Here is a 23,939-nt window from a genome sequence, read left to right as displayed (position 1 = left end):
TCGCTTGGGCTGCCACTGGGCCCGTCCGTATTTCTCAATGGGAAGCTGTGAGGAGCCAGGACCTGTGCCCTGCTCCGGTGCATGCTCACCCTGTGCCAGCCTCTCAGTCCTCCCATGGCTAAGCTGTCTGGCTCCTACCCCAACACCCCGCTTCCTCTCCGAGGCTCTTCAAACCCAAGGACCTTGCTGGGCTCTCTTCAGCCCACGCTTTCTCAGGCTCTCGGCCAGTTCAGCACTTGGTCATTTTCTAGTTTGACTTACATGTGTTTAGCTTGTCTCCCAACAATGAAGCCAGATTCTCAGGGGCTGGGACCCCACAATTGGCTTGGCCTCCATCCCAGACGGCTCCCCACTCCCTGAGCACATTCAAAACTTTTTTTTCAAACCATGTGCTGTTGGGAAGACATGCAAGGGAAAAGTTATTGACAGTTATTCAGTTATTGCTGGTTAAGCAAGAGGTAGATGTCCCCTTTTTCATCTGAGTCCAAATTCTGCTTTAGGAATCTCAGAAGCCAGCAGAACCTGGAAGAAAAAGTTTTCATTTCATAAAATTAGAAGCGCACTTGTTGGGTGAGACACTGGACTAGAGGCTGGTGAAGATTCCAAGGACCAAGGGCCGCTTTAGGGGTTCTCTGTGACTCTGCAGGGGCCCGGCTGGCTTGGCTGCCATGTAATCCCAGATGGGGGCTCTCATGAACTGTGGGCTGGGCTGAAAGCTCTGTCTCCCTAAAACAGCACCAAACGTCCACACAAGACAAGACCCAATGCCGGGGACTGGTCCTAAGATTTCCTGGTAATTGGTCCCAAAGCTAACATTCAGAGGGGCTTGAGAATGGTTTCTCTCCTTTTGGTTTCACTGGAACTGCAGGCTTCTAGAGCTGGAAAGGTCCGTAAGAATCTGGGATCTGTCCACTCCACTTTGCCCCGGGAGCCGAGGTCCACGGTGAGGGACTTAGACAACATCACAAAGTCGAAGCTGGAGCTGGAGGCCCTCGTACGTGACGGGATCCCCCAGGTCTCAGGCGGTCCTGTGCCGGTTTGTTCCCACCACCTTCATCCCTCCCATCACACCATATTCCTGTCTTCCAACGTTGTAAAAAAAGAAACGGTTTATTTTTTTGTAATGAGTTACTAATATCTGGTTTCTCCCCTTTGAACAAGCTTTTATTTATAGAGTCTCATAAGGAAGTGCAAGGCTATGTTTTTACAGTGAAAACCCAGGCAGGTTACTAACCCTGAAGGTCGCACGTGTGAAGCATGAGCGGAAGAGTGCGTTTGGGAAATCTTCACAAGACCCTCGGCATCATGTAATATCGCAGCCCTTGGTCATAATCCTACGTGAGCCATGCAGATCACGTATTGCACCTAAGAGAAATACTCCTTTAAAAACCCAGGACCAATTCTATTGTTATTAAACTGTCTCAGTAGTCAAGACAGATGAAGTTACATAAGTTCACTCAGTAAGGAGGTTCTACTGAAATGTTTTAACAATGTTTAACTGACAGACATTTAAGTGATACTCTCAAACAAAGTGAATAAAGTAATTTTCTGGCTACGCGAGAAAAGGGTTCCTGTCCAGTGCCACTGATCTTTCTGAGAAAGCGCACCATGTTAGCAGGGAAAGGATGCAGGCCATGTACAGGAAGCTGTTCTCCTTGCTTTTCGGCTCTCAGCCGGCCCCTGGAAGCCGGGCTTCTCTGGAAGGTGCAGCCCGCGTGCTTCCTGACACGGTCACACTGGTCGGCAGGTGTGTTGAGTCTGAGATCAAGGGCACTTCCAGCCCTACCGGCGTCAGCAACTGCTTGTGGTCCGATTTCCAGTTAAGATGCCAACTTCGTTTGCTGTCGCCATTGTGGTGTCAGTGGTTGCCCAGGCAAAGAACACAGTCGATTCACCTCTGAAAATTCTCCTTCTGGGTTCTCTCTTTAGGGTCTCTGGACTTAAAGCTTTGCTGTTGGGCAAAAGCAAGGGCATCTATCTTGCTCCCCAAATGGAGCTCAACACGCGAAGCGATGATCACAAATGGTTCCCCGAAGTACTAATAAGGGCCACAGAAAGATCAAGAAGTGAAAACCCTGTTGTTCTCAGAGGCAAGGTGAGCCACTGTCCACAGAGCTTCTGGGAAAACTGTCAGCGAGAAAGCCTGCTGTGTCATAACTCATTGCTTTCTCTACCAGTTCCAGCTTTTGTCCAGATCCTTTTGTGACAACTGGTAAACACTAGGTTAGTGACGAGGCGTCCTCCCACCTGGTCTGCATGAAGCCAAGTTTCTGTTGGTTTGTCCCACTCGTTTGTATAATGACATTCCTCACGGGCTTCACTGCCTTAGCCTGGGTGACCTCAGCACACCCACCCCCATGATCCAGACAATGTGACTGCTTCCTGGGGCTTCTGACACACAGTGGCTACTGTCATGAAGCTATCCGCACAGTGTTAACAGTTTGAACTTATAAAATGTTCTTCCAACAGTCCATATGGTTGTCTTCAGTCAAGATTTGGTCATCTGGTTTCATATCCAATCACCAAGTCCTGTTGACTCGTTTTTTTTTATTCTTTTTTTGGTCCTGTTTTGTTCTAAATGTTCACCCATTGCTTTCTAACTACCCTAAATCTCAGTGCCTTAAACAGTAATTTATCTATCACATGTCTAAGGGTAGGTTGAAGTTGCCTGAGGTCAGCTAGACTTGGCTGGGAGGCTCAGCTGGGGCATCTATGCTCCACATCTCTCACCTGCCTTGGAAGAGCAGCCGAGCCAAAGCAAGTTCTTCTCAGGGCGATGTTGACTCTGCTTCCCAACTGTCACCATCCTAGGTGACGTCAGTACCATCACTTTCTTGCCTGGATTATAGCGTTTCAATCCGAACATCTCCTCCCAACAGCTGGTCTCCCTGCATCCTTCCCAATCTGTTCCCCTACTGCAGCGTCACCTTTAAAAAATACAATCCTGCTTAAAAACTTCAATAGCTTCTCACAGTCCTTAGGCCAAGGCTCCCAGGACCTTCTGCAGTGTGGCCCTGCCTTTCTACCCATCCTTGCCTGCTGGCCATCTGGGCTTCCTTAGTTCCTTGCGTCGCACTTTCCCTTCTGATTCAGGGCCTTGCACATGCTGTTCCTTCCGCCTGGAGAGCTCCTCTTCTTACTCTGTCGGCCAATTCCTCATCATTTCATCTTAAACTCAAATCTTCCTTCCTCGGGGAGGCCTTCCCTGAGCCTCACCATTAGTCCTAGAGCGCCTGTGAAGGCAGAGGCTGCATCTTGGTCACTGGTCTCTCCCTGACACCTGGCACCAGCTGATTCTCGGTCAATGCCACATGAATTAAAAGATGAGAGAGGCACAGGGGAAAGAGCCCAGATTTGCAAATGACCTGGAGATGCTTAGGATCTTAGCTTTCACACCTGCAGACTTGGGGGTTAGCCTAGGTAAAGTTTTTTTTTTTTAAATATATCTTTATTGATTTCAGAGAGAGGAATGGAGAGGGAGAGAGACAGAAACAACAATGATGAGAAAGTCATTGATCAAGCCCACAACCGGGCATGTGCCCTGACCGGGAATCGAACCCTGATTGCCTGGATCCCAGGTCGACGCTCAACCGCTGAGCTATGCCTGGCCGGGCAGGCTAGGTAAAGTTTAATGTGTGATCTCTGACGCTTTGTCATCTTTGCAGACTTCTTCCCAGTCTGCCCCCTTTGCTCTCAGAGGTCAGGCTGCACTTTTGGTTGTACTCAGGGGCTCGAGATGTTGGGTGAGACTATGGATGAAGGGAATTAGAGGTACCTGCTGCTGGGTGGCAGGGCGGAGTAAATAAAATGCAAGCTCTGACAACTCCATGATGACCTTTCGGTTCCACAGTCCACAGAACAATAGCTACCAGAACAACAGCGGTGCACTTGGCCATGTTTTCCCGGTATTACAGCATCGTAGCCAGACCAATCAAGTGTTATCTCTGAAGGCCTAGGGAACAGCCAAGCTTCATCAGTGGTTTCTATCTCAGAAGGTAACTTACAGTAGTTTTTATTTGCTAAATGTTGACACTGGAAAGTAATCTCTAGCCTGCAGCCTAAACCCCACCTTCAGAACAGTCACACACAGTCCTGTGAGGCTGACCATCAATCCCCTCACCCAAGCCCCTCAGTAGAGGCCCAGCCAAGCAAGTGGAATGCTCTGCTATAGGAGCCCAAGTGGCTGTCCCCCGGGAATATCACTTTGCTCAAAGCTCTGCAGCCAACCTGGGGTCCTCTGAGTTGGAAAATACTCAGTACAAGGCTCTGCCTGCACCTGATTAGCTCTGCTTATTAAGGCCTCGGGTATGTTCGAGCCCATTTATGTGCTTTAATGAACATAAAAGCAACCTGCTGTTAAAAGGCCTGCGGAACTAGTCAAGTTTGCTGGGTCCACTGTCTCTGTGACTAAAACGTGGAGAAAATGTCTCCTATGGGGTTGTTAGCCTGCTGGAAATGCAGGGTTTGTAGGGAAGAGGCTCATATGTGACCTCAGGGGTTTCCAAGCAGCAGCTGCGTTATGAGTATAAATCAGAGGTGACACTTGGCAGCCAGCACTGCTGTTGGATGTAGTTGCTGCTGAACGGCCATGAGCTGTACTGATGCAGAGTGGAAAGTGACCCAGAGTCACCCCCCCGAGGCTGGGAGACTCTAACCCCAGTGTAGTCAGTGGGAGGGGAGAGAACACTTCCCACATTGCTGACACAGGCCATCTGCTGAACGTTTATTGTCACACTGCAGTCCTGAGACTGTGAGGACTGTTTAAAGGGGTAACATCTGGGACCTACTAAGAACTGCTTAATCGCACAGGTGCAAGAGACTTTATCCATGTGCAAAAGGATTCTGAAGTCACAAGTTGTATTGCCAAAAAGATTGAATACATGTTCAATCTATTTTGAATGCACTGTTACAATATCTACAATCCATAGATGAGATGAGCAGACATGGTCTTTAAACATGAGTGTGAGGACGTGGCCCCTGATTGCTCATGCTTGACTCACGTGAATTAAAATGATGGGGTGGGGGAGGGGCAGTTCAGTGGCATGTTGGTGACACTGTCACAGCCATTTTAGAACCTGTAAATATTTACATGAGCCTGTCCCAAACCTAGACACATAAATAATGAATTTACTTAGTACTGTTTATAAAAGGAAACAAAGAATTACTCAGGGCCTGGTCCCTCATAAAATCTCCAAGAAGGCAAGTAAGTTATTTAAGACCTCTGCCCATGTTTTGAACTGATATATTTTCAAGGATAAGTCCATACAATTTTTTTTTTTTTTTTACCTGTAACATACTCAAAGAGAAGTTTCCTGAGCTGGCTAAACATTAAAACACTAGGAGAGCTTTAAAAATGTATATATAAATTATTGTGCTTCACTTCTTACTAAGTCAGAATCCAAGGGGAGGGAAGCACGGAGAAATTTCTTTTCAAAAACTCTCAACATCTCCAGGAGGTTCAGACCCAGTAGGTGAGCTCAGGAGGCCAGCTTTGGAAGCAGTGCTGACAGCAGCACTTCTTGAACTTCAGGGAACTGCAGTTACCTCCAGCGTCGTTCTGATTCAAAAGGTTTGGAGTATGGCTTGAGCTTCTGTCCCCAGGCAGTGCTGACCCTCAGATCTCTCCGAGCAGCCGGGGGTAGAGTACCCTGTCTCTAGGTATGTATCCACCTGCATGCCATCCAAGTGGTTGCACTGGGCCTAGGTATCAATTGCAGGGTGCACACTCTGCCCCTCAGGCCCTGCCCTCCTCCCTGCTGTTTCCTAAATCTCTTCTGGTGCCTGGGCCTGCTTTCACAAAGGGAGGACTCAGCTCGGGGCTGGAGCCTCCCTCCTGGGACCTCCACCACCCTCTGCAGGGCCTGCAGCAGCAGCGAACACGTGCATTAATCGGGATGAGTATATCTGGTGTAGCAGGCTTAGGGAGACAATCCTGTTTATTGTTGAGGGCTAAGAAACAAGGTCTGGGGATGCTCTACAGAGGTGATGAGCTGCTAAAGAGGGGTGGGTAGAGAGGAGACACAATGATACACACCATTATTCCGAGTGAGCACCAGCTCTTCATTCTAACACTCGAACCAAGGAGGGACAGCCACCCTTTTCACTAAGGCCACAGAAGAATGGAAACCTCACTCAATTAATCAGTTCCTACAGGGCAGGCTGAGCAAGAGGTTATTATTTTAAGCTGATGCAAGAGGCCACTCGTGGTCCATTTGGAGCCCCAGTCCTAAGCACAGAGTAGATGCTGAAGGTGGTCCATGGTTGCTGATGGTGGCTGGTGGTGGTGGTCCTTAGGTTTTGGGCTTTTCTTGATTCTCAATGATAAGCTTGTCAGTCGAATACAGTTGGCCAATGTGGACCTGAAGGCAAGGAAAAGAGACATTAGGAACCATGGGACTCCATTAGCTCTGAAGGGTCAGAAAGAGCATTTCTAATATTTAAATGTAAATGTTTTCTGCTGGGAACTGCACTGTGGGGCAAAGTGTAGCCATCAGATATGCCTTTGGAATTCCCTGTGCTTTGGAGCTGAGTGGGATATACTGGTGAGCCAAGGGCTGCGCAGTGAAGACAGAGAGACAGGGCAGGTTTCTTTCTTTCTTTCTTTTTAAAAAAATATGTCCTTATTGATTTCAGAGGAAGGGAGTGATAGAAACATCAATGATGAGAGGGTCATTGATCGGCTGCCTCCTGCATGCCCCCCCACCCCCTGGGGACTGAGCCCGCAACCCAGGCATGTGCCCTGACCGGGAATTAAACCGCAATCTCATGGATCATAGGTCGGTGCTCAACTGCTAAGCCATGATGGCCGGGCAGGGTTCTTTCTTATAAGTCAAAGGCTGGTTGCCTACAGCAGACAACAAATATATATTTGTTGGCTGAAAGATCCAACAAACCTTCTAGGAGGCCTGGAAGGACAGCCACAGCTCCTGGTCTTGGGCAGACAAGCAGTGAGCACCTACCATACCGGACACTGGCGTCTAGGAGCAGAGACAGACAACGATGGAGATAACTGCCCTATGAGCTGTGGGTGCCAGGAAAAGGGCAGGACGCAGGACTAGAGCAACTTAGGAGGAGATGGGACTCAGCCTGAGAGGCAGAAGACTTCTCTGAGACGGACCTTAAGCAAGGCCTCAGGAGTACAGTGGGCTGCGAAGTGGGGGGCGGGAGGGAGAAGCACATTCCAGATGGAGGCAGCTGGACGGGAAGGCCCCTGGTGCATTTGGGCTTGTGGAGAATGTCAAAGACATCACAGGCAGTGAGTGTGGATGCGCTGGAGTAGAGAGAGTAAAAGGTAGGCGAGGGCCAGGTCATGGATGCTGACTCAATCTGAGGAAAATTTTAAAATGTTAAAAATAGAAGGTGGACTTGGATTTGTGGTTCAAGATCACTTTATCTCATTGTGAAGGCATGAGCCCAACAAGAGTGCATGTGAGGGATGGCTTTGGCTTGAACTAAGCAGGATCAGGCCAGAGAATTACTTGGGTGATATACAAAACAGGGAATCAAACAATAGTTAATAGTTAAGGCTGACTGGTGTAGATGCGATAAAAATCACTACTCGCATTTTTTGGTGAGGAAAGAAGGCTCAGAGAAGTCAATCCAGAGAGGAGCAGACTTGAATCTGACCAGTGCTTTCTCAGCACTGCCCCTCTACCAGCCCCCTAACCAGTGCTGGTCTCTACAACAGAAACTCCATGTCACTGTACACAGCTGCAGTACCTTCAAACACTCCAATGAAGGGGCGCAACAGCATATTGATTAAAATATGAGGTCACCACACATGCAATCAGGGCTGCCCAATATCCATCTATCTCTTATTTTTTTAAACTTTATCTTTATTGTTGAAAGTATTACAGATGTCCCCTTTTCCCCCCATTGATCCCCTCCACCCTGCATCCGCCCTACTCCCAGGCCTTCCCTACACCAATGTCTGTGCCCATAGGTTATGCTTCTGAGCATATAAGTTCTTTGATCAATCTCTCCCCACCCACTCCCCCACCCTCGCCTTCCCTCTGAGATCCCTGTCTGTTCCATGCTTCTATGTCCCTGGATCTATTTTGTTCATCAGCTTATTTTGTTCATTAGATTACACATATCAGTGAGATCACATGGTACTTGTTTTTCTCTGACTGGCTTATTTCACTTAGCATAATACTCTCCAGGTCCCTCCATGCTGTCCCAAAGAATAACAGATCCTTCTTCTTTACAGCTGTATAGTACTCCATGGTGTAAATGTCCCACAGCTTTTTATCTACTCATCTACTGATGGCCACTTGGGCTGTTTGCAGATCTTAGCTATTGTAAATTGTGCTGCTATGAACATAGGGGTGCATAAGTTCTTTCTGATGAGTGTTTCAGGATTCTTAGGATATATTCCTAGAAGTGGGATCACTGGGTCAAATGGCAGTTCAATTTCTAATTTTTTGAGGAAACTCCATACTGTTTTCCATAGTAACTGCTCTAATCTGCATTCCCACCAGCAGTGGACTAGGGTTCCCCTTTCTCCACACCCTTGCCAGCACTTGTTTTTTGTTGATTTGTTGATGGAGCCATTTAGATAGGTGTGAAGTGATACCTCATTGTGGTTTTAATTTGCATTCTCTGATGATTAGCGATGTTGAGCATTTTTACATGCGTCTCTTGGCCATCTGTATGTCCTTTTTGGAGAAGTGTGCATTCAGGTCCTTTGCCCATTTTTTAATTGGATTGTCTGTCTTCCTCTTGTTAAGTTGTATGAGTTCTTTGTACACTTTGGGAATTAGCCCCTTATCAGATGCATCCTTGGCAAATATGTTCTCCCATACCATGGGCTCTCTTTTCGTTTTGTTGATGGTTTCTTTTGCAGTGCAGAAGCTTTTTAGTTTGAAGTAGTCCCATTTGTTTATTTTCTCTTTTGTTCTCTTTTAAAATGTGTGTGTATGCATACAAACACACAATATTTTAATTTGAAATTATAACTTGCTTTTATTACTTATCTTTGAAGATTTTTTATTGATTTTTAGAGAGTGGAAGGCAGAGGGTGAGAAAACCATCCATGTGATAGTGTAACATTGATTGGCTGCCTCCTGCAGGGCCCCTACTGGGGATCAAGCCAGCAACCGGGGCATGTGCCTCTGAATTGAAACGGAAACCTTGTAGTGCATGGGATGACACCCAACCAACTAAGCCACAATGGCCACAGAACTACTTAACTTTGTATTATAATCTTTACATCATTAACTGTTCTTTGAAAGAATATTTTTAATAACTGCATAACATTCCATTGTAAAGATGTACCATAATTTATTTATGCATTCTCATTTATACCATTTATAAAAGTATAAGTCTTTTATCACATCTCTCATTTTTTTTTTTCTTATAAAAGGTTTTTTGAAGTGGAATTATTGGGTAAAGAGGCCTGGATATTCTTATGGTGCCTGACAGATCCTGCAAAACTACTTTCCAAAAAAGTAGTTTTTGTTCGTCCAACCAACACTCTTTTGCGCAGCATGTTCAGGCTCAGAGCGAACACACCTCCTCCCACAGAACCACTGTGCCTAATGTGTGTGCTCATGGCCACCTTCTCGATGGGTGGATGAGAAGAACAGTTTCTCCTGCTGCGTGGCCCTTCTCCTCTGCTCCTGACAGAAGCTCCCACTAACATAGTTTAACATAATATCTGTCTCTCAAAGTTCACAAGGATGGAGCCTTTGGGGGACAGGTACTCTCTTGCAGAAAATGGAGCTGTGATGTGGGTGACCTGTCCCAATGGGTTCCACATGAAAGGCTCCAAAGAAAGTTGAATGAAGATGAGGGGTGATCCAAAGCTCAGCTTTTAGGAAACTTTAAATCAAAACAACCCTTCAAATTTATGGTCCAGTTTGACATGTATGAATTAGATTTTTAAAATTCCATTCAGATATGACGCTTTTATGGCCAATTGGGTGGGGAGTGGAGAATGAATTAAGATCTTAATATTAATGATGTTGAGAGGGCATAAAGATTAATATCTTTTTATCTATCCAGGCCCCATGGTCTGACAGTTAGTCCTCTGATGGCCACCCACCCTCCTCTGTGCACAAAATTCTGACTGCCATGAGACCTTGTGTCTCGCACCTTGTGTCTTTGTTCCACCAGGAGCTACTCTACCAGGACAGACTCAATATCCACGGAGCAAAAGCCACCCACCCTTTGGGCCAGTGGTCGAAGCTTCCCTGGGTCCCCCCGTCTCCTGAAAACACTTACTACACATATCTGTGCACCCCCATGTGACACTGTCACCATCTGTGTGCCCGTCTCAGTTCCTCTGCATGAGTGTCAGTGGTGACAGGCAGTAGGAAGAAGACTCAGCTGCCTCACAGCATGGCTGTGTCAGCCATGTAGAAGATGCTCAGTAAGCATTCAATAAGTAAAAACCCAGAGTCTGGTATCCCTGGTAATAGGCTTGATGTCTACTAGTTCTAGGTCCTAGATCTATGAGTGACCATGAAGTACTTTGGGGGTAGGCTCCTACGGGAAATATGGAAATGATTAAGGCAAGTCAATAAACACAGTGGCAGGACCACTTACTGTGACAAAAATGTTGACCCACTGTTAAGCAAAACCAGACAATTTAAATTTGGCTCAGCAGAAGGTTGAAAGTTACAATCCAAGGCTATACGGGACTGACCCAGAGCAATTGGAGAAGAGGCAAGGGGAAAATACTCAGTTCACAAAGGGAGGAAATATTAAAATGCTACCTCAACAAGGACAATAGATGAGGCAATAAATGTTTGTGTAACAGTTCTGTTGCATTTATTTGGGGATAAAATGTGTCAGCACACATCAGGGGGCCAGCTGGGGATGGATGCTACAGTGCAAGTGACAGAGCATGTCACTTCTGAGCTGCAGTGAGAGGAACTGGTTGGTCAATTGAAGTGAGGAGGTGCAATTAGCAGCTTCAATTTATAGTCCCTCCGGAGTCCCAAAGTGGCTTACATCAGAGCGTTACTACGCGCAAACGGGTCATTGCAGCTGATCGTACTTCTATAAGCGCTGGGAGCTGGCACTGGAGTCCATTAGGAAAATACACAGGTTACTCAACTGCAAGGAGATGGGATGGCTGGATGGCTAGAAACACTTACGGACTCCGAGGCTCATTAGACAATAACCTGCTGGGGGAAGGGGGGGATCCCAGGGAGTAAACCTCAGACAGCGTTCCAGGTCTTCACTCTTCCCCACCCCAAGCAATGTGCTGCCTCCATCAGATTTAGACACAGAGCAGCTGGGCTCGATCACCGGGGTGGGGGCAGGGGACACAGAAGTGGGGCCTCAGTGACATCCTGCCTCTTTCATCACTGGGTTATGAGGATCAAATGAGATACTAGACTTGAAGAAAATGTACCAAGTGCCCCACATACTTCCTAGGGTCCAAGTACATTAAATATCTTCATGCTGTTGGGAGTATTAAATAATAGTACCAGGAATGTAGTTAGGGCTCATTAAATGCTATTTATGTGCGTGGCCCATCTCCTGTCAGGCTGAATACCACAGGATCTTAGATCTTGACCTCAAGGGTCTCCAAGGCTCATCACCCTCTGCTGCAGAAGTCTATGATTTTGTAATTATCAACCCCCCCCGCACTGTGGAGAGAGGGTGTCTGTCGGATGTCTGAGACCATCACCTGGTTTTGAACTTGAGATTCCTGAGCTGGATTGGAGTCCATTCTTTCCTCAGCTCTGCTCTGAGGGCACAGCTTCCTATCCAGGAAGGGCCCAGAGCAGGCCTGTGAGAAGGAGGTGCCCTATGTACTGAGAGTTATGGGATAGATGCTGACACCTGGTTTGGCCTGTGAAGCTAAGGGGTGGAGTGTCCCCATGCTTGTCTCTTTCTGAGGGTGGGAAAATCACCCAGGCAGGGATGACTCCTCACCTATGGGGGGGGCAGTGCCAAACCTTGCCCCAGCATTGTTATGATTATACTACTACTACTAAAAAGTAATGATAATGATGATAAAAGTAACAGTAATATTCAATAAGCACTTATTGTATGTCAGGCACTGTTCTAAGCATTTAATTAAATCAATTAATTAACAGTATTTAATTCTTTTAATCTCACAACTTTATAGGAAGATGCCATTATTATCATCAATTTACAGGCATTTACAGGCAAACTCCGCCTTTGGTGTTTAATCTCCACATTTGGAAGGAGTGTAACTGCTCAGATGGGCTTGCCCTTCCTTTTCACAAATAAGAGGCTGCCATCTCTGTGGATGACACTGCAAATGTGAGGAAAGACAGTCACAACAACAGCAACTCACCTATACCTGACCTTAATAAGGAATGTGTGTGATGTCCAGAAATAAAACTATAAAACTTAGAAATATGAAATAAGTTTGAATGAAATGAGAAAATGCAATGTCCATGGAGAGGCGGAATCATATAAAAATGTCAATCTTTTGCCAAATTAATTTATGTTTAACACAATGATAATAAAAATCCCAGTGGGAGTTTTTGAGAAAATGACTTTAATGTTAATTTGAATAAATATGAAGCCACTTTGAAAAGGAAGGAATTAAAGCATTTCTGAGATACAATTAAAACAGTGTGGCAATGACCCAAGAGGAGAGAAATGAACAAAATAGCAGAGTTAAAAATCAGACCTCAATATACACAAGAGCTTAATACACAGTCATACCATAGGGCGAGAGGCTCAGCTCGAAGAGCCTTTGGGAACTGGAACACCTGTAAAGTCTCTTATGGACCTTTGTGTAGCTGGTGTGTCCTGCTCCATAATGTATTTACGCTCACTTTACGTACAAATGCTACCATAAGCTGCCGAGTGACCCTGGCCCTTCCAGTAGATGTACTTTATCTGGTGCCTCCCCGCACCCAGCTGAAGAGGCAGGTTTTTACAGTGTTACACTTTCCTAAGATAACTACACTGGACAGGGGGCTGTGGAAGGCCCCCAATTCTTTGAGCCACCAATATAATGAACATTTGAGGGCAGAATTTCAGCTTCTGGCTCCTGCCAGGCCACATGTTCTCCTGCCTGCCGCCTGCCCATTGTTGCCTGGGAGGTAAGCAGGTGCCCCTTCCCTGTCCCATAACCACATGACAGCTTTCCATGCTGTCTGTAATCCACATGCAATTCTCTCATGAGACCCCAATGGAGTCGCTGTCACAGCCTTGCCAGTCAGGCAGCTTACTGTGACAGACATTTTTCAAATAGACCAGTTTTATCATTCTTTATGTCCCTAATAATTTTTAAAGAAGTAAACTGAAATAAGGATACATGAAATTATATATACTTTTTTTTTTCTGTTTAGCAACAAGAGATTTTATAAATCCTAAACTTATGAATATAGGTCTTCCTCTAAAAACAGCTTTTTATTGATTTAAGCGACAGTAAGGGAGAGGGAGAGAGACAGAAACATCAGTGATGAGAGAGAGTCATCGACTGGCTGCCTCCTGCATGGCCCCTACTGGGGATCGAACCTGAAACCCAGGATGTGCCCCAACTGGGAACCGAACGGTGACCTTCTGGTTCATAGGTCAATACTCAAACACTAAGCCAGGAAGGCTGGGCTAAAAATAGCTCTTGACGCACACGCCTTTTTTGTTTCTTGAATCCAGTAGCCTAAGTTGCTTTAAAAACGTTTATATATAATATTACTGCTTTTCATTTTGACATCATTTTATGTCATAGAAGAATGCCTGCAGTGTGCAAACTAGATCTCTGAAAATTCAGTCGACAACTAAATGTGCTGGCAGAGGGAGAAGGCCAGTTCAGTGCGCCCAGGGATGGGAGGGAGGGCTTCCTCTCCCCACACCACGCCCCGCTGGCCTCCGTTCAACTCTGCAAACCTGCAGAGACTGGGCATTCCTGACGTGGAGTCCCGGCAGACTGATGAAGAACTTCACACCCCCGCCCTAAATCCCACCTCACAGTTAATGATACATGTGTTTCATCCTTGTTAGCAGAGACGAGAGAGAAGGCAGACGCAAGCATGTGATGTGCCGTGCATCGGCGTGCACTCCTGTCCCAGCGTCACAGAGCCCTCTTTCACTCCCAAGGGTCCCAGTTTGGAGGGTAAATTCTATGGCTGCCCTAACTCTTATCCACTGTTGTCAGATTTCTGGGCCATTCCGTTGTTTTCTGCATGTCTGATGTTCAATTAAAAAAAAAAAAAAAAAAGAAGCCCACCAAGTGATGGCCTCTTTCTTCTGTATTCCAGGCCATTAGAGTAGAGGAAATCAAACCATTTTAATGGGTCCCAGAGAGCTGTGGCCTTAAAGGAGCCTGAGGTCGTGAGCAGCTGGCAAGGGCTCCCATTCCAACAAGCAGGCTTCCTTTTTGAAGAGATTCGCATGTAAGGCAGTGGTTCCTAACAAGGACTGGGCCCAGGACCGCAGAGGCAGCTGCCCAGAACAAAGGAGTTTCTCATCAGGGAGGCCAGGGCGGGGCCCTGCTGTCACCACTCCCTTGATCCTGATCGGCACCCCACAGTGAGAAAGAGCACTTGATCTAAGAGGACTCGGGCTGAGCCTTCGTCGTCATTATTTTAAAATTATTATCAGTACTTTTTCTTGTGCAGTGGGTGAATATTTTTCAAAAAAGCCAGAGTAGATATTTATTCACCAGGTGCACTTTGGGTTACAGCTAGGAGACCAGAGCAGGGAGGGAAGTGTCCTCATACCTCACGATCACTCTAGGATGCCACACTGTTAGCGAAGGCCAGGGATTGAGTCACCCTGCCCTCTACAACCTGTTCTTAGAGGCGCTGGGCATGGTGAATGCTCACTACCTGCTCGTCCAGACCGCTGCTCAGGGAGGAAGGACAGTTACAAAACAGGAGACAGGTGCTGGCTGTCCTCCCCCGGCACGCACACATTCTCCCGCCCCGACTGAGGGATGGGTGCAGAGCTGGCCATGAGTCTGGGGCTGGTTGTGAAGCGTTGTGTAACTAAGGCCCCGAGAGGGGAGTCGTCAGACACACAAGCACATCGTGTTGGATGTTAGCGACACTGCAACTCGGTCACTATGCCCTTCTCGGAACTGGGAAGAACTCAGGACCCAAACATTACATCAGAGTGAGACCTGGCACTTCTCTGGGATGGTAAGAACAGGAGTCCAGGCAGAGTGCCAGGTGTCCCATCAACAGTCATGCTTCTGCCTGAGCCCAGGGCATGAGGCCACCAAAACTACTGCAGTGAGGCCAGAACCTGGAGTGGCTATAATTAGTTACAAGGTGGTACAAACTCCTGGGGTGATGCTGGGACCAGCTAGTTCTCCATCGTGTGTTTATCACCTGCCCAGGAACATCGCTGACAAACTTTCTGGGATAATCGGGCTGCTTTGTGCTATTTTCCCTTTCCAGGACACCTGTTTCTGGAGACTTGTGGAATGACTGAATTTCACTTGGTTTTGCTTTGTCTCCTCGTTAGATGACGAGTGACACCAGGGCATGTGGTTAGCATTACAGAGCAGTCGCCACACTACCTTGTTTGATTTGACATGTTCTTGACTTTGCGGGCTTCCAGGCTTGGGGATAGCATTATTTCAGATGTCTGTCACAACACAGATTCACCACTTCCAGAGCAATGAACACAGCAGATCCAAAGCCAAGGTTATAGCACCAAAGAGGTGACACTCAGCACTGAAAGCAGTTTCCAGAGTACAAACCAGAAGTTGCAGCCTAATTTCTTAGAACTTCAGGCTTGCAAAATGTGCTGATGTACTGGCCTCTTTTAAAAACTGTTTAGGATGAGTTTTTACTTTTTGTTGTTAAAATGTCAGGAATGAACAAATGGCCCCAGATATTCACACCTCTCCTAGGCCTGGAAGTCTCTCTCCAACCATCACACTTAACAGTTTCTGACCAATGCCACAGCTGGTGGCAGCTGTCCTACCTCCACCTTGTGGGCTGACATCATCAAGGAATGGTGGGGAGTCCAGACGGTGTGGCTTAGTGGTTGAGCATCAACCTATGAACCAGGAGGTCATGGTTCGATTCCTGGTCAGGGCACATGCCCGGGTTGCGGGCTCGATCCTCAGTAGGGGCGGTGGTGTAGGAGGCAGCCGATCAAGGACTCTCTCTCATCATTGATGTTTCTGTATCTCTCTCCCTCTCCCTTCCTCTCTCTGAAATTAAAACATATTTAAAAAAAAAAAATCTTAAAAAACAAATGGCAGGGGACCACTGAAACAAAAAACAAACAGGACACCACAGTCCATACATTCTCCTACAACTTGCCCGTTTACAAGCCCCTTTTCAAGCTCAGCATCTTTGCATGTCAGGACACACAGATCTTTCTTTTGAACAGCTGCTTCGGATTCCTTTGCTCCCATCCCTGGGAGACCTGCTATGTGGTATCCAGGGACATTAGAACAGATGGTCAGCGACATTCTCATTTTCCCAGGGCTTGGGAGCCTTCTGGGGATGATATTAAACCTTTTACAACATTGGGGTCCAACATACCAACACATCTGATTAAGCAGGCTCCCTTCTGTCTTTCCCCACCCAGAAGTCAAGTTGAAAAGAGCACCAAAATGGACATGAGGAAAAAACCACCATCATGAACCAGGACACCTGGCAGGGCTCTGAGGGAGCAGTGGGTCCAGATACACTCAGAGCTATGCTTGACCAGCCTCCATCCTAGCACACACTTCCCCAACCCCCCTCCCCCGTCCCCCATGAGAAGCCCAGCAGCTCTGTTCCCGGAAGCCCTCTGCAAGAGCGGCTGTGGCAAGTGGGAGGGAACTGGGACCACAACAGTCATGAGCAGTGATGGGCTGTAAGTTGTGGGCAGTCACTGGCCAGGACCTCTGCTTTGCGGGACTCATCCCCTACATGTCCTAACCCTGAACCCTTAAGAGAGTCACCATCTTCCATAGGACGCCAAATGGCAGGGTCTAGGATACACTTAAGTATACGTGTAAGGACGTGAGAGGTGGGAGGGATTTTAAGAAATGTCTGGAGGAGGGAGACCACTGAAAAACAACGTCCCCGTTGTCCAGGGAATAGGGAAAGCTGATGCTCAGCCATTATGCAGCAGACTTGTTAAAATACTGAACGACTTCCACAGGCTGGCAAATGACTGCTGCTCAGGGACCCTCCCTTTGCCACTCCTCCCTCCTCCAGGATGCCTGGACCTCACACTTAGGGTCCCCTCCACCCTCCCTCCCCAGGGGTTTGGCTTGGTGGGCTGCTGTCCTGTTCTGGTTTGGCCAGCTTTCACACTGCTTGGTCACGGCCTATGCCAGACTGCTGGTTAAACATTCTAAATATCACCTATGGTAGGGACTCTGGAGAATAAATTTGGGCTATTACTGAAAAGGTATGTAGTGACAGGCTACTGATCATAAATCTCACTTTATTATTTATTTCTAGCATTCTGCAGGGGAGATGTAAACACCACTGAACAGAACAGCCCGTATTTTGCTCCAGTAAGTTATTCTGGATGAGGGACAGAGGGCAGGTCAGACGCAAGGGCCTGAAATGACACCGTGGATCTGATGAGACAGCTGGCTGGGCCTTCTCTTTCGGTGCCAGCCCAGTGTGGCAGCTCCATAGTATCCTCAGTGCTCACAGGGTCAAGGGCAGGGCAAGGGAGCTTCTCTCTTACCAAGCCCATCTTCCTGGTCCCTGGTTGCTGGGCTCTTGTAGGATGTGGGGAGTCGGCCGTCAGCTTACACAGCCTTAGCACTGTCCCCGACGCCCAGTTAGATGTACATTCCCATGGAACACCCAGGAAGCACAGATTTGCTTCTGGAAGGGCTCTAATGCCCCCAAACAGAAGCACCAAAGTCAATGCCAACACACCCCTTCTGTTATGTTGTGCTCACGTGAGTCCTCCACCTTGTAACTGACAGGGCAGACAAGACGTGCCACAGGTGGGTGCCGCCTGGTGGATGAACGAGCCAGCCCCTACATACCCTGCTGCAGGGATTGGCATTCAGGTCAGCTGCCAGGGGAAAGAACCAGGCCTCTGACTCACAAGCTGCAGACACCCTGCCAGCGAGCAGCGGGGGCGTGCCTGCCTGGGGCCTGCTTTTACTTGCCACAGAGCAGGCCGAATATTTTAAGATTTCTTACATATAAAATATCCAGAATAGGGAAATCCATATAGATAGAAAGTAGATTAGCAGTTACCAAGGGCTGGGGGTGGAGAGTGATAGGAGAGAATGTGGAGTGACTCCCAATGGGTATTGGGTTTCTTTTTGGGGTGCTGAAATGTTCGAAAATTGATTATGATGATGGATGCACAGGTCTGAATATACGAAAAAACAATTATACACTTTAAATGGGTGAACTGTATGGTATGTAAATCTAAATGTCAAAAGATGTTAAAAAAGACATTAAAGATTTGTGTTTACAGTCTCAGTACTGTCTCCACTTGCACTGTCCTCTTGGCCATGTGGCTACGTAGCACTTGAAATAGGCCTGTCTCCCCCCCAGCACACAGGGCCTCACTCAACAATGTGATAAGTAAAAGCAAGCTTGATAAACTTGGTCATTCCCCACACAGCGTTTCACTTCCAAAGCTGTGTAAGAACGTCAGAAAGTGTGGGCAAGGACAGTAGTAAGAGGGCCATAGGCAGTTCACAAAATGGTTGTGGGAGGGGAGAGCACAATCTACAAATCTACTTATTTGTGACAGTGCATTAAAAGTGGCCCCTGAAATCTTCAGATAGTATTCTTTTCTTTTTAATCCTCACCTGAGGATATTTTTCCCATTGTTTTTCAGAGAGAGTGGAAGGGACAGAGGGAGAGAAACATCAATGTGAGAGAGATGTGGATTGGTCGCCTCCCGCTCGCGCACTGCCTAGGGCCAGGGATCGAGCCTGCAACCACGGCATGTGCACTTGGCCGGAATTGAACCTGTGACCCTGCGGTCCACAGGCTGAGACTCTAACCACTGAGCCAAACTGGCCAGGGCTCAGATAGGATTCTGTAGGTAGAAACACACTTGGGTTTCCAAGAAGAGTAGTGTGGCAATCACCTTCATAAACGGGAGCGGGAGTCGCTCTTTCCCCTGAAAGTGGGGTGGCCAACTGTACAGTCACTGAGTTGCCTTGTGGATACAAGTTGCCTCGCAGATACAAGTCTCTTCCTAGGCTCACCAATCATTACGAGCTAAATTAAGCTGTCAGACTTGATAGTGCCGAACACACTCCCTTGGGGAAAGTTAAAGTCACAAAGCTGCCTGGCTGATCCAAAGCAGATAAAAAGGAGCCACCTCCAACTTTTCCTTTTCAGAAAAAGAAATCCTACCTGAAGATTTCAGGGGCCATTTTTAACGCACTGTCACAAATAAGTGGATTTGGAGATTATGCTCTCCCCTCCCCACAACCATTTTGTGAACTGTCTATGGGCCCTCTTACTACTGTCCTTGCCCACACTTCCTGACCTTCTTGCACAACTTGGAAATGAAGTACTATGTGGGGAATGACCAAGTTCATCTACCTTGCTTTTACTTACTACATTGTTGAGTGAGGCCCCATCTCAACGGCATGACAAGGTGAAGCTGCAGGCACCGGGCGCAAGTAGAAGCTCCTGCAGAGATGGGGCCTAGGGATTCTCTGAGACGGCTTGTGCTCCTTTGAAGGCTTGGCTTTGCCTCCCCAGAGCCTCTGATTGTGCAGCTCACACGCACGTCTGCTCTTGGTCAAGAGTGGAGATGATCTCCACATCAGCACTCTCTTTAAGCCCTTAAGAGGCAAAAAGCAGCCTCACTTCCACCCACTCCCCAGCCACGCTCCCAGAACATCAAGGGCTACTGCATATGTATGTGGTGTGTCCACCCGATTCCTTCCTGGGGAACAGGGATAAAGGAGATAGTGGCATTGAGTTCATGGGCTTTCCAAAGGATTGCCTTATGTATTGACTGCTGCTGTACCAAATTACCAGAAACTGAGTGGCTTAAAACAACACAAAATCTCTTATGGCTGTGGAGGTCAGAAGTCAAAAAGCAGTTTCACTGGTGTCAGCAGGACTGGGTCCTTCTGGAGGCACTAGGAGAGAAACTGTCTCCTTGTCTTTTCCAGCTTCTATTGGCTGCCTATATTCTTTGGCTTGTGGTGGTTTCCTCCGTCTTTAAAACATATCACTCCAGCCTCTATGGTCACAACATCTCCTCCTCTTCTGTAGTCAAGTATCTCTCTGCCTTCCTCTTATACAGGCATTTGTGATTACAATTAGGGCCCACCTGGAAAATCCTGGATAATCTCCTTAACTCCTTAACTCAATTATTATCTACAAAATCCCATTAGCCATAAAAGGTAACATTTACAGGTTCTAGGGATTAGGATGTGAACGTCTTTGGGGGGCATTATTCAGACTACCATACCTTTATGTTCAGACTACCATACTTTTTTTTGTTGAAAACAAAATTCTTAAAACTTTAACATATCTTACTGCAGAAAATGTGAAAATATAGCTTTAGGCCCATCCTGACTTTACCAGCCACAGTGAAGTAAGAGAGAAGTGACAGCACAAGGCAACCCAAAAAGGCCAAGGTAAAGAGATCAAACACCCAGGAGACGCCAAGGGCGGGGTGGATATGGAGAGGGAAGGAGATGGTGCTCGAAAAGGTCTTTATTTCTAAGTTGGTTAAGTACTTGGAATATGCTTTTCTTATAGATTACGTTCTAAATATCGATCAGCTCTCACTATAAAAACTAAGTGAATCTGAAATCTCCCTATTACTGGAGAGGGATTCTGGGAACTTGGAGAGCTGAATATACTATGCTTTCCCTCCACTAGCAAATCCAATCCCTCTGCCTCTGTGAGAGGCACAAAGCTGCTGAAGCAGGCAGAGCAGCTCAGCTGGCAGTGAGGAAGGTCTTGGGCTGGGGAGTGGGGTGTTGCGGGCAGAGTTCATGAGAGCTTTCTGGGGACCATGCAGGGCCTGTAGACTAGCACTGGGGATTCTAGGATGAGTGTGAGTGGAGGAGGTCTGTGGACCCTGGGAATCTGGCTGACACTTGCTTCTCCTACGTGGGCTTTATTAGTCAAGGAGGGGCTGAAGAGCAAGGCTGATAATGCTCCCTGTTCCTGAGGCTGGGGTTGCCTAAGGGGACCAGGCAGCTGCTGCCACTGCTCTCCCACTGGTCCCCTGGGAGGAGGGAACCCTCCCTTTTATCACTTACGGAGCTGCAGCCACTTAGGGCACTCTAACAACCAGACCTGAACCGCAGTGAGATGCAAAAGTAACAGTGCGCCTAGGGAGTCTAGGAGCCAGAGAGAAGAATACTGACCCAAGTGGCTCCTATAATATAACGTTAAGTCACAGTAAGAGCACTTAGAGAGACTCAGGAGAAACAACTAGTACACAACGAACACATCTACGAAATTTATATATGTAGGGAAATAGAATGTCCTGATGGGAAAACAGGCGCCCTTTTCAAATAATAGTAAAACAAAGTATGCTTCTAATTATAAGCATCAGGCTATAGAAGATAATCATCAAGGGCACAGAGAAACAGAATTCCTAAACAGGGGGAAAAGGAATGAAGAACTATTTGATAAAACCACCAGAAATTAAGAAAGGACCAAGCAGAAGTAAACTGTGATAAATAACAGAAGGAGATGGAAGGAATTAAACCAACTCTATCAGCCATTATATAAAATGTGAATGGACTAACTAGGATAGATAACAAAACAAAATGCTAACAAAAGTGATAAAGACGGAAGGTCAAGAGATAAATTAAGATATGCTAGGCACATCTTGGGGAAAAGTACCAGTTTATATTAACACCAGACAAGCAGAGTTGAGTCTAACAGCACTAAATTGAATAATGACCAATATCTGCATAAAAGATACGGCAGTCATAACCTTGTAAGCACTAAGACAGTCGCTGAGTATATAAAACCCGAACTGTTTGACATAAAGGAGGAATTGCTAAAAGTAAAATTATAGTGGGGAACTTTGATATTCCTCTTTCAAAACTGAATAATGCCAGTATATTTAAGAAGGCAACGACATAGAGGATTTGCATAATACAATAAACTAAATATAGGTACATGTACCTCAAAGGAAATATACAAAACAACTTGTCCAGAAAATATTTACAAACAATAAGCATTAAAAAACTGACCAAGGATTTGGCCAAAGAAAATATTAAAAAGTTTTCCATTTCTCAGGTTAATCCACTTTAAAAAAAAAAAGAAAAAAAAGATTTTTTAATTAGCTGCCATAGTTGCCCATAGCTTTAGTCTAGAGCTTTTTCTTAATATGTAATCATTAAAAATTATATTGTAGAAAAATATTTAATTACCTGGAAAATAAAGAGGCTATAAATCATAACCGAGAGGCAACTGTTGTTATGCCTTGGCCTCAAAACCTCAGCCTTGACTTACACCATTATCTTCAACCAGTCATGGACTCCCCATCGGCAGATCAGGGATCATCAGTGGATCCTAACTTTTAACCTAGCTTAACCCCAAACAAGTTTCCATGATTGTACCCAACTGCTGTGACTTGTAGGACATCCCCAGAGTGAAGAGAGAAGGCATTTTTGCGCCCTACTCCTGCCTCTTGGGGATTTGGTTTCAGGATCACTTGCTTTACTAGTCAGCAATACATATTTCAGAAAGTAACATTTACTGGGCATGTGCCAGGGTTAGATGCCTTATTTAGTTTCTCACTTAATTTTTACATATACTCTATGTAATACTTAACGCTCGCATCCATCTTATGGATGAGTAAATAGAATCAGAGAAATTCAGTAACCTGTCTACACTTTCACAACCTAGTAAATGATTTACAGAGCTGATATTTTCCACTCCAAGTCTTCTGGCTCCAAAATCTACAACCCTTTAAAAAATATATATCCACAATGAAGCTTTATTACTTTATTAAACAGGTACATCAAAGGTCAGGGCACGAAAGCGAGGGAATGGGGGCCAGCTCCTGGGTTGGAGGTGAATCTGGACAGTGGCTGGTGAGGGGAATTTGGGTCGGAGTAAAATGTATGACCTTCTTACTATAGCACACTTCCTCTGAGAAAGTGTGTGCTGCCCTTTCTAATTAACATTTTAAATGGAAACCCCATGTTATTCCAACAGCAGAGTCCTTCCGTCTCAGGTTGGGCTACAAAAGGCTGAGAGATGGAGGTGCGATTTCCAAGTTTAGGAGCACATCTTTTCAGAAATGAAAGTTTATGGTATTAACTGAGTAACGCCGAGCAAAGAAAATCACCAGCCATCCCCCTTTTAGACCATATGGAGAACTTAGCTTTGGGAGGTGCCATGGGGAGCAACAAGCTACTTGCCCCTGTTTTTGAGTTTATTCAGATTTTGCCAGAAAAGGAAGTTGGCTGAAGCAAAGGAGAACTGGAGCTCCCCTCTATGTTTAACCTATTTGCAACTCTGCCAAAGCCACAGAGCCAGCCTCGGCCATGGTCTGATTCGAGCTCATGGGAAGCGAATCTTGCTGAGGAAATGGCATTTTCCTTCCTGAGGTAGGGGAGCAAGCACTGTTGCGATTCCACAGGACTGATGGCAGCACAAGCCGTCCCCAGATTAGAAGCACGACAAGAGAAAGTTCATTTTCTTCCCTCAGGACTCAGTAGAGTTTACTTGGCCTCTTCCCCTAGGTTTTTCTCGAGAAGTGGCCAGGACAGAGCCCGAGTCTGCTGGGGCAGGGAGCACGCTCTTGCACACGTGCTGGGAGCCTGAGGGGCCACTCACTGCCACGCTGCCACCTCATGGGCTATGCTACCATCGGACACATCTAGATGGCAGTTAGAAACAGAGGCCCTTTCCTCTCATATTAAAAAAAGCAACCAGGTCAGTGCAAGATGATCTTTTTCTTACGAAAAAGCTTTTCCAAAATTTTATTTTCTAAAAGAAGAGATAACATTTTGCGTAATTCCAGGCAGCCGATTTCCGACAGCATATGCTGTCTGATAAGCTGAAAAGACATGGCTCTTCCCTAGAACAAGTGACCAGGCAGCACAGATTTAACTATCTCAC

At 46.5% G+C, this 23,939-nt stretch overlaps 1 protein-coding gene across 1 annotated transcript in view; it reads right to left on the bottom strand.

Annotated features, from left to right (window-relative positions):
- Nucleotides 1-5,903: 5,903 nt before the first annotated feature.
- Nucleotides 5,904-23,939, bottom strand: part of LYRM4 (LYR motif containing 4) — a 135,258-nt gene continuing 117,222 nt past the window's right edge. The window contains exon 3 of the mRNA XM_081143640.1: nt 5,904-6,359. Within this exon, the coding sequence (XP_080999766.1) occupies nt 6,291-6,359 (69 nt within the window). The 3' untranslated portion in view covers nt 5,904-6,290. The remainder of the gene's footprint in view (nt 6,360-23,939) is intronic.

Source organism: Miniopterus schreibersii (assembly GCF_964146895.1).
Source record: "Miniopterus schreibersii genome assembly, chromosome: 8".
In the NCBI taxonomy this organism is placed as follows: domain Eukaryota; kingdom Metazoa; phylum Chordata; class Mammalia; order Chiroptera; family Miniopteridae; genus Miniopterus; species Miniopterus schreibersii.
This window is presented reverse-complemented; position numbering and strand designations above follow the sequence as displayed.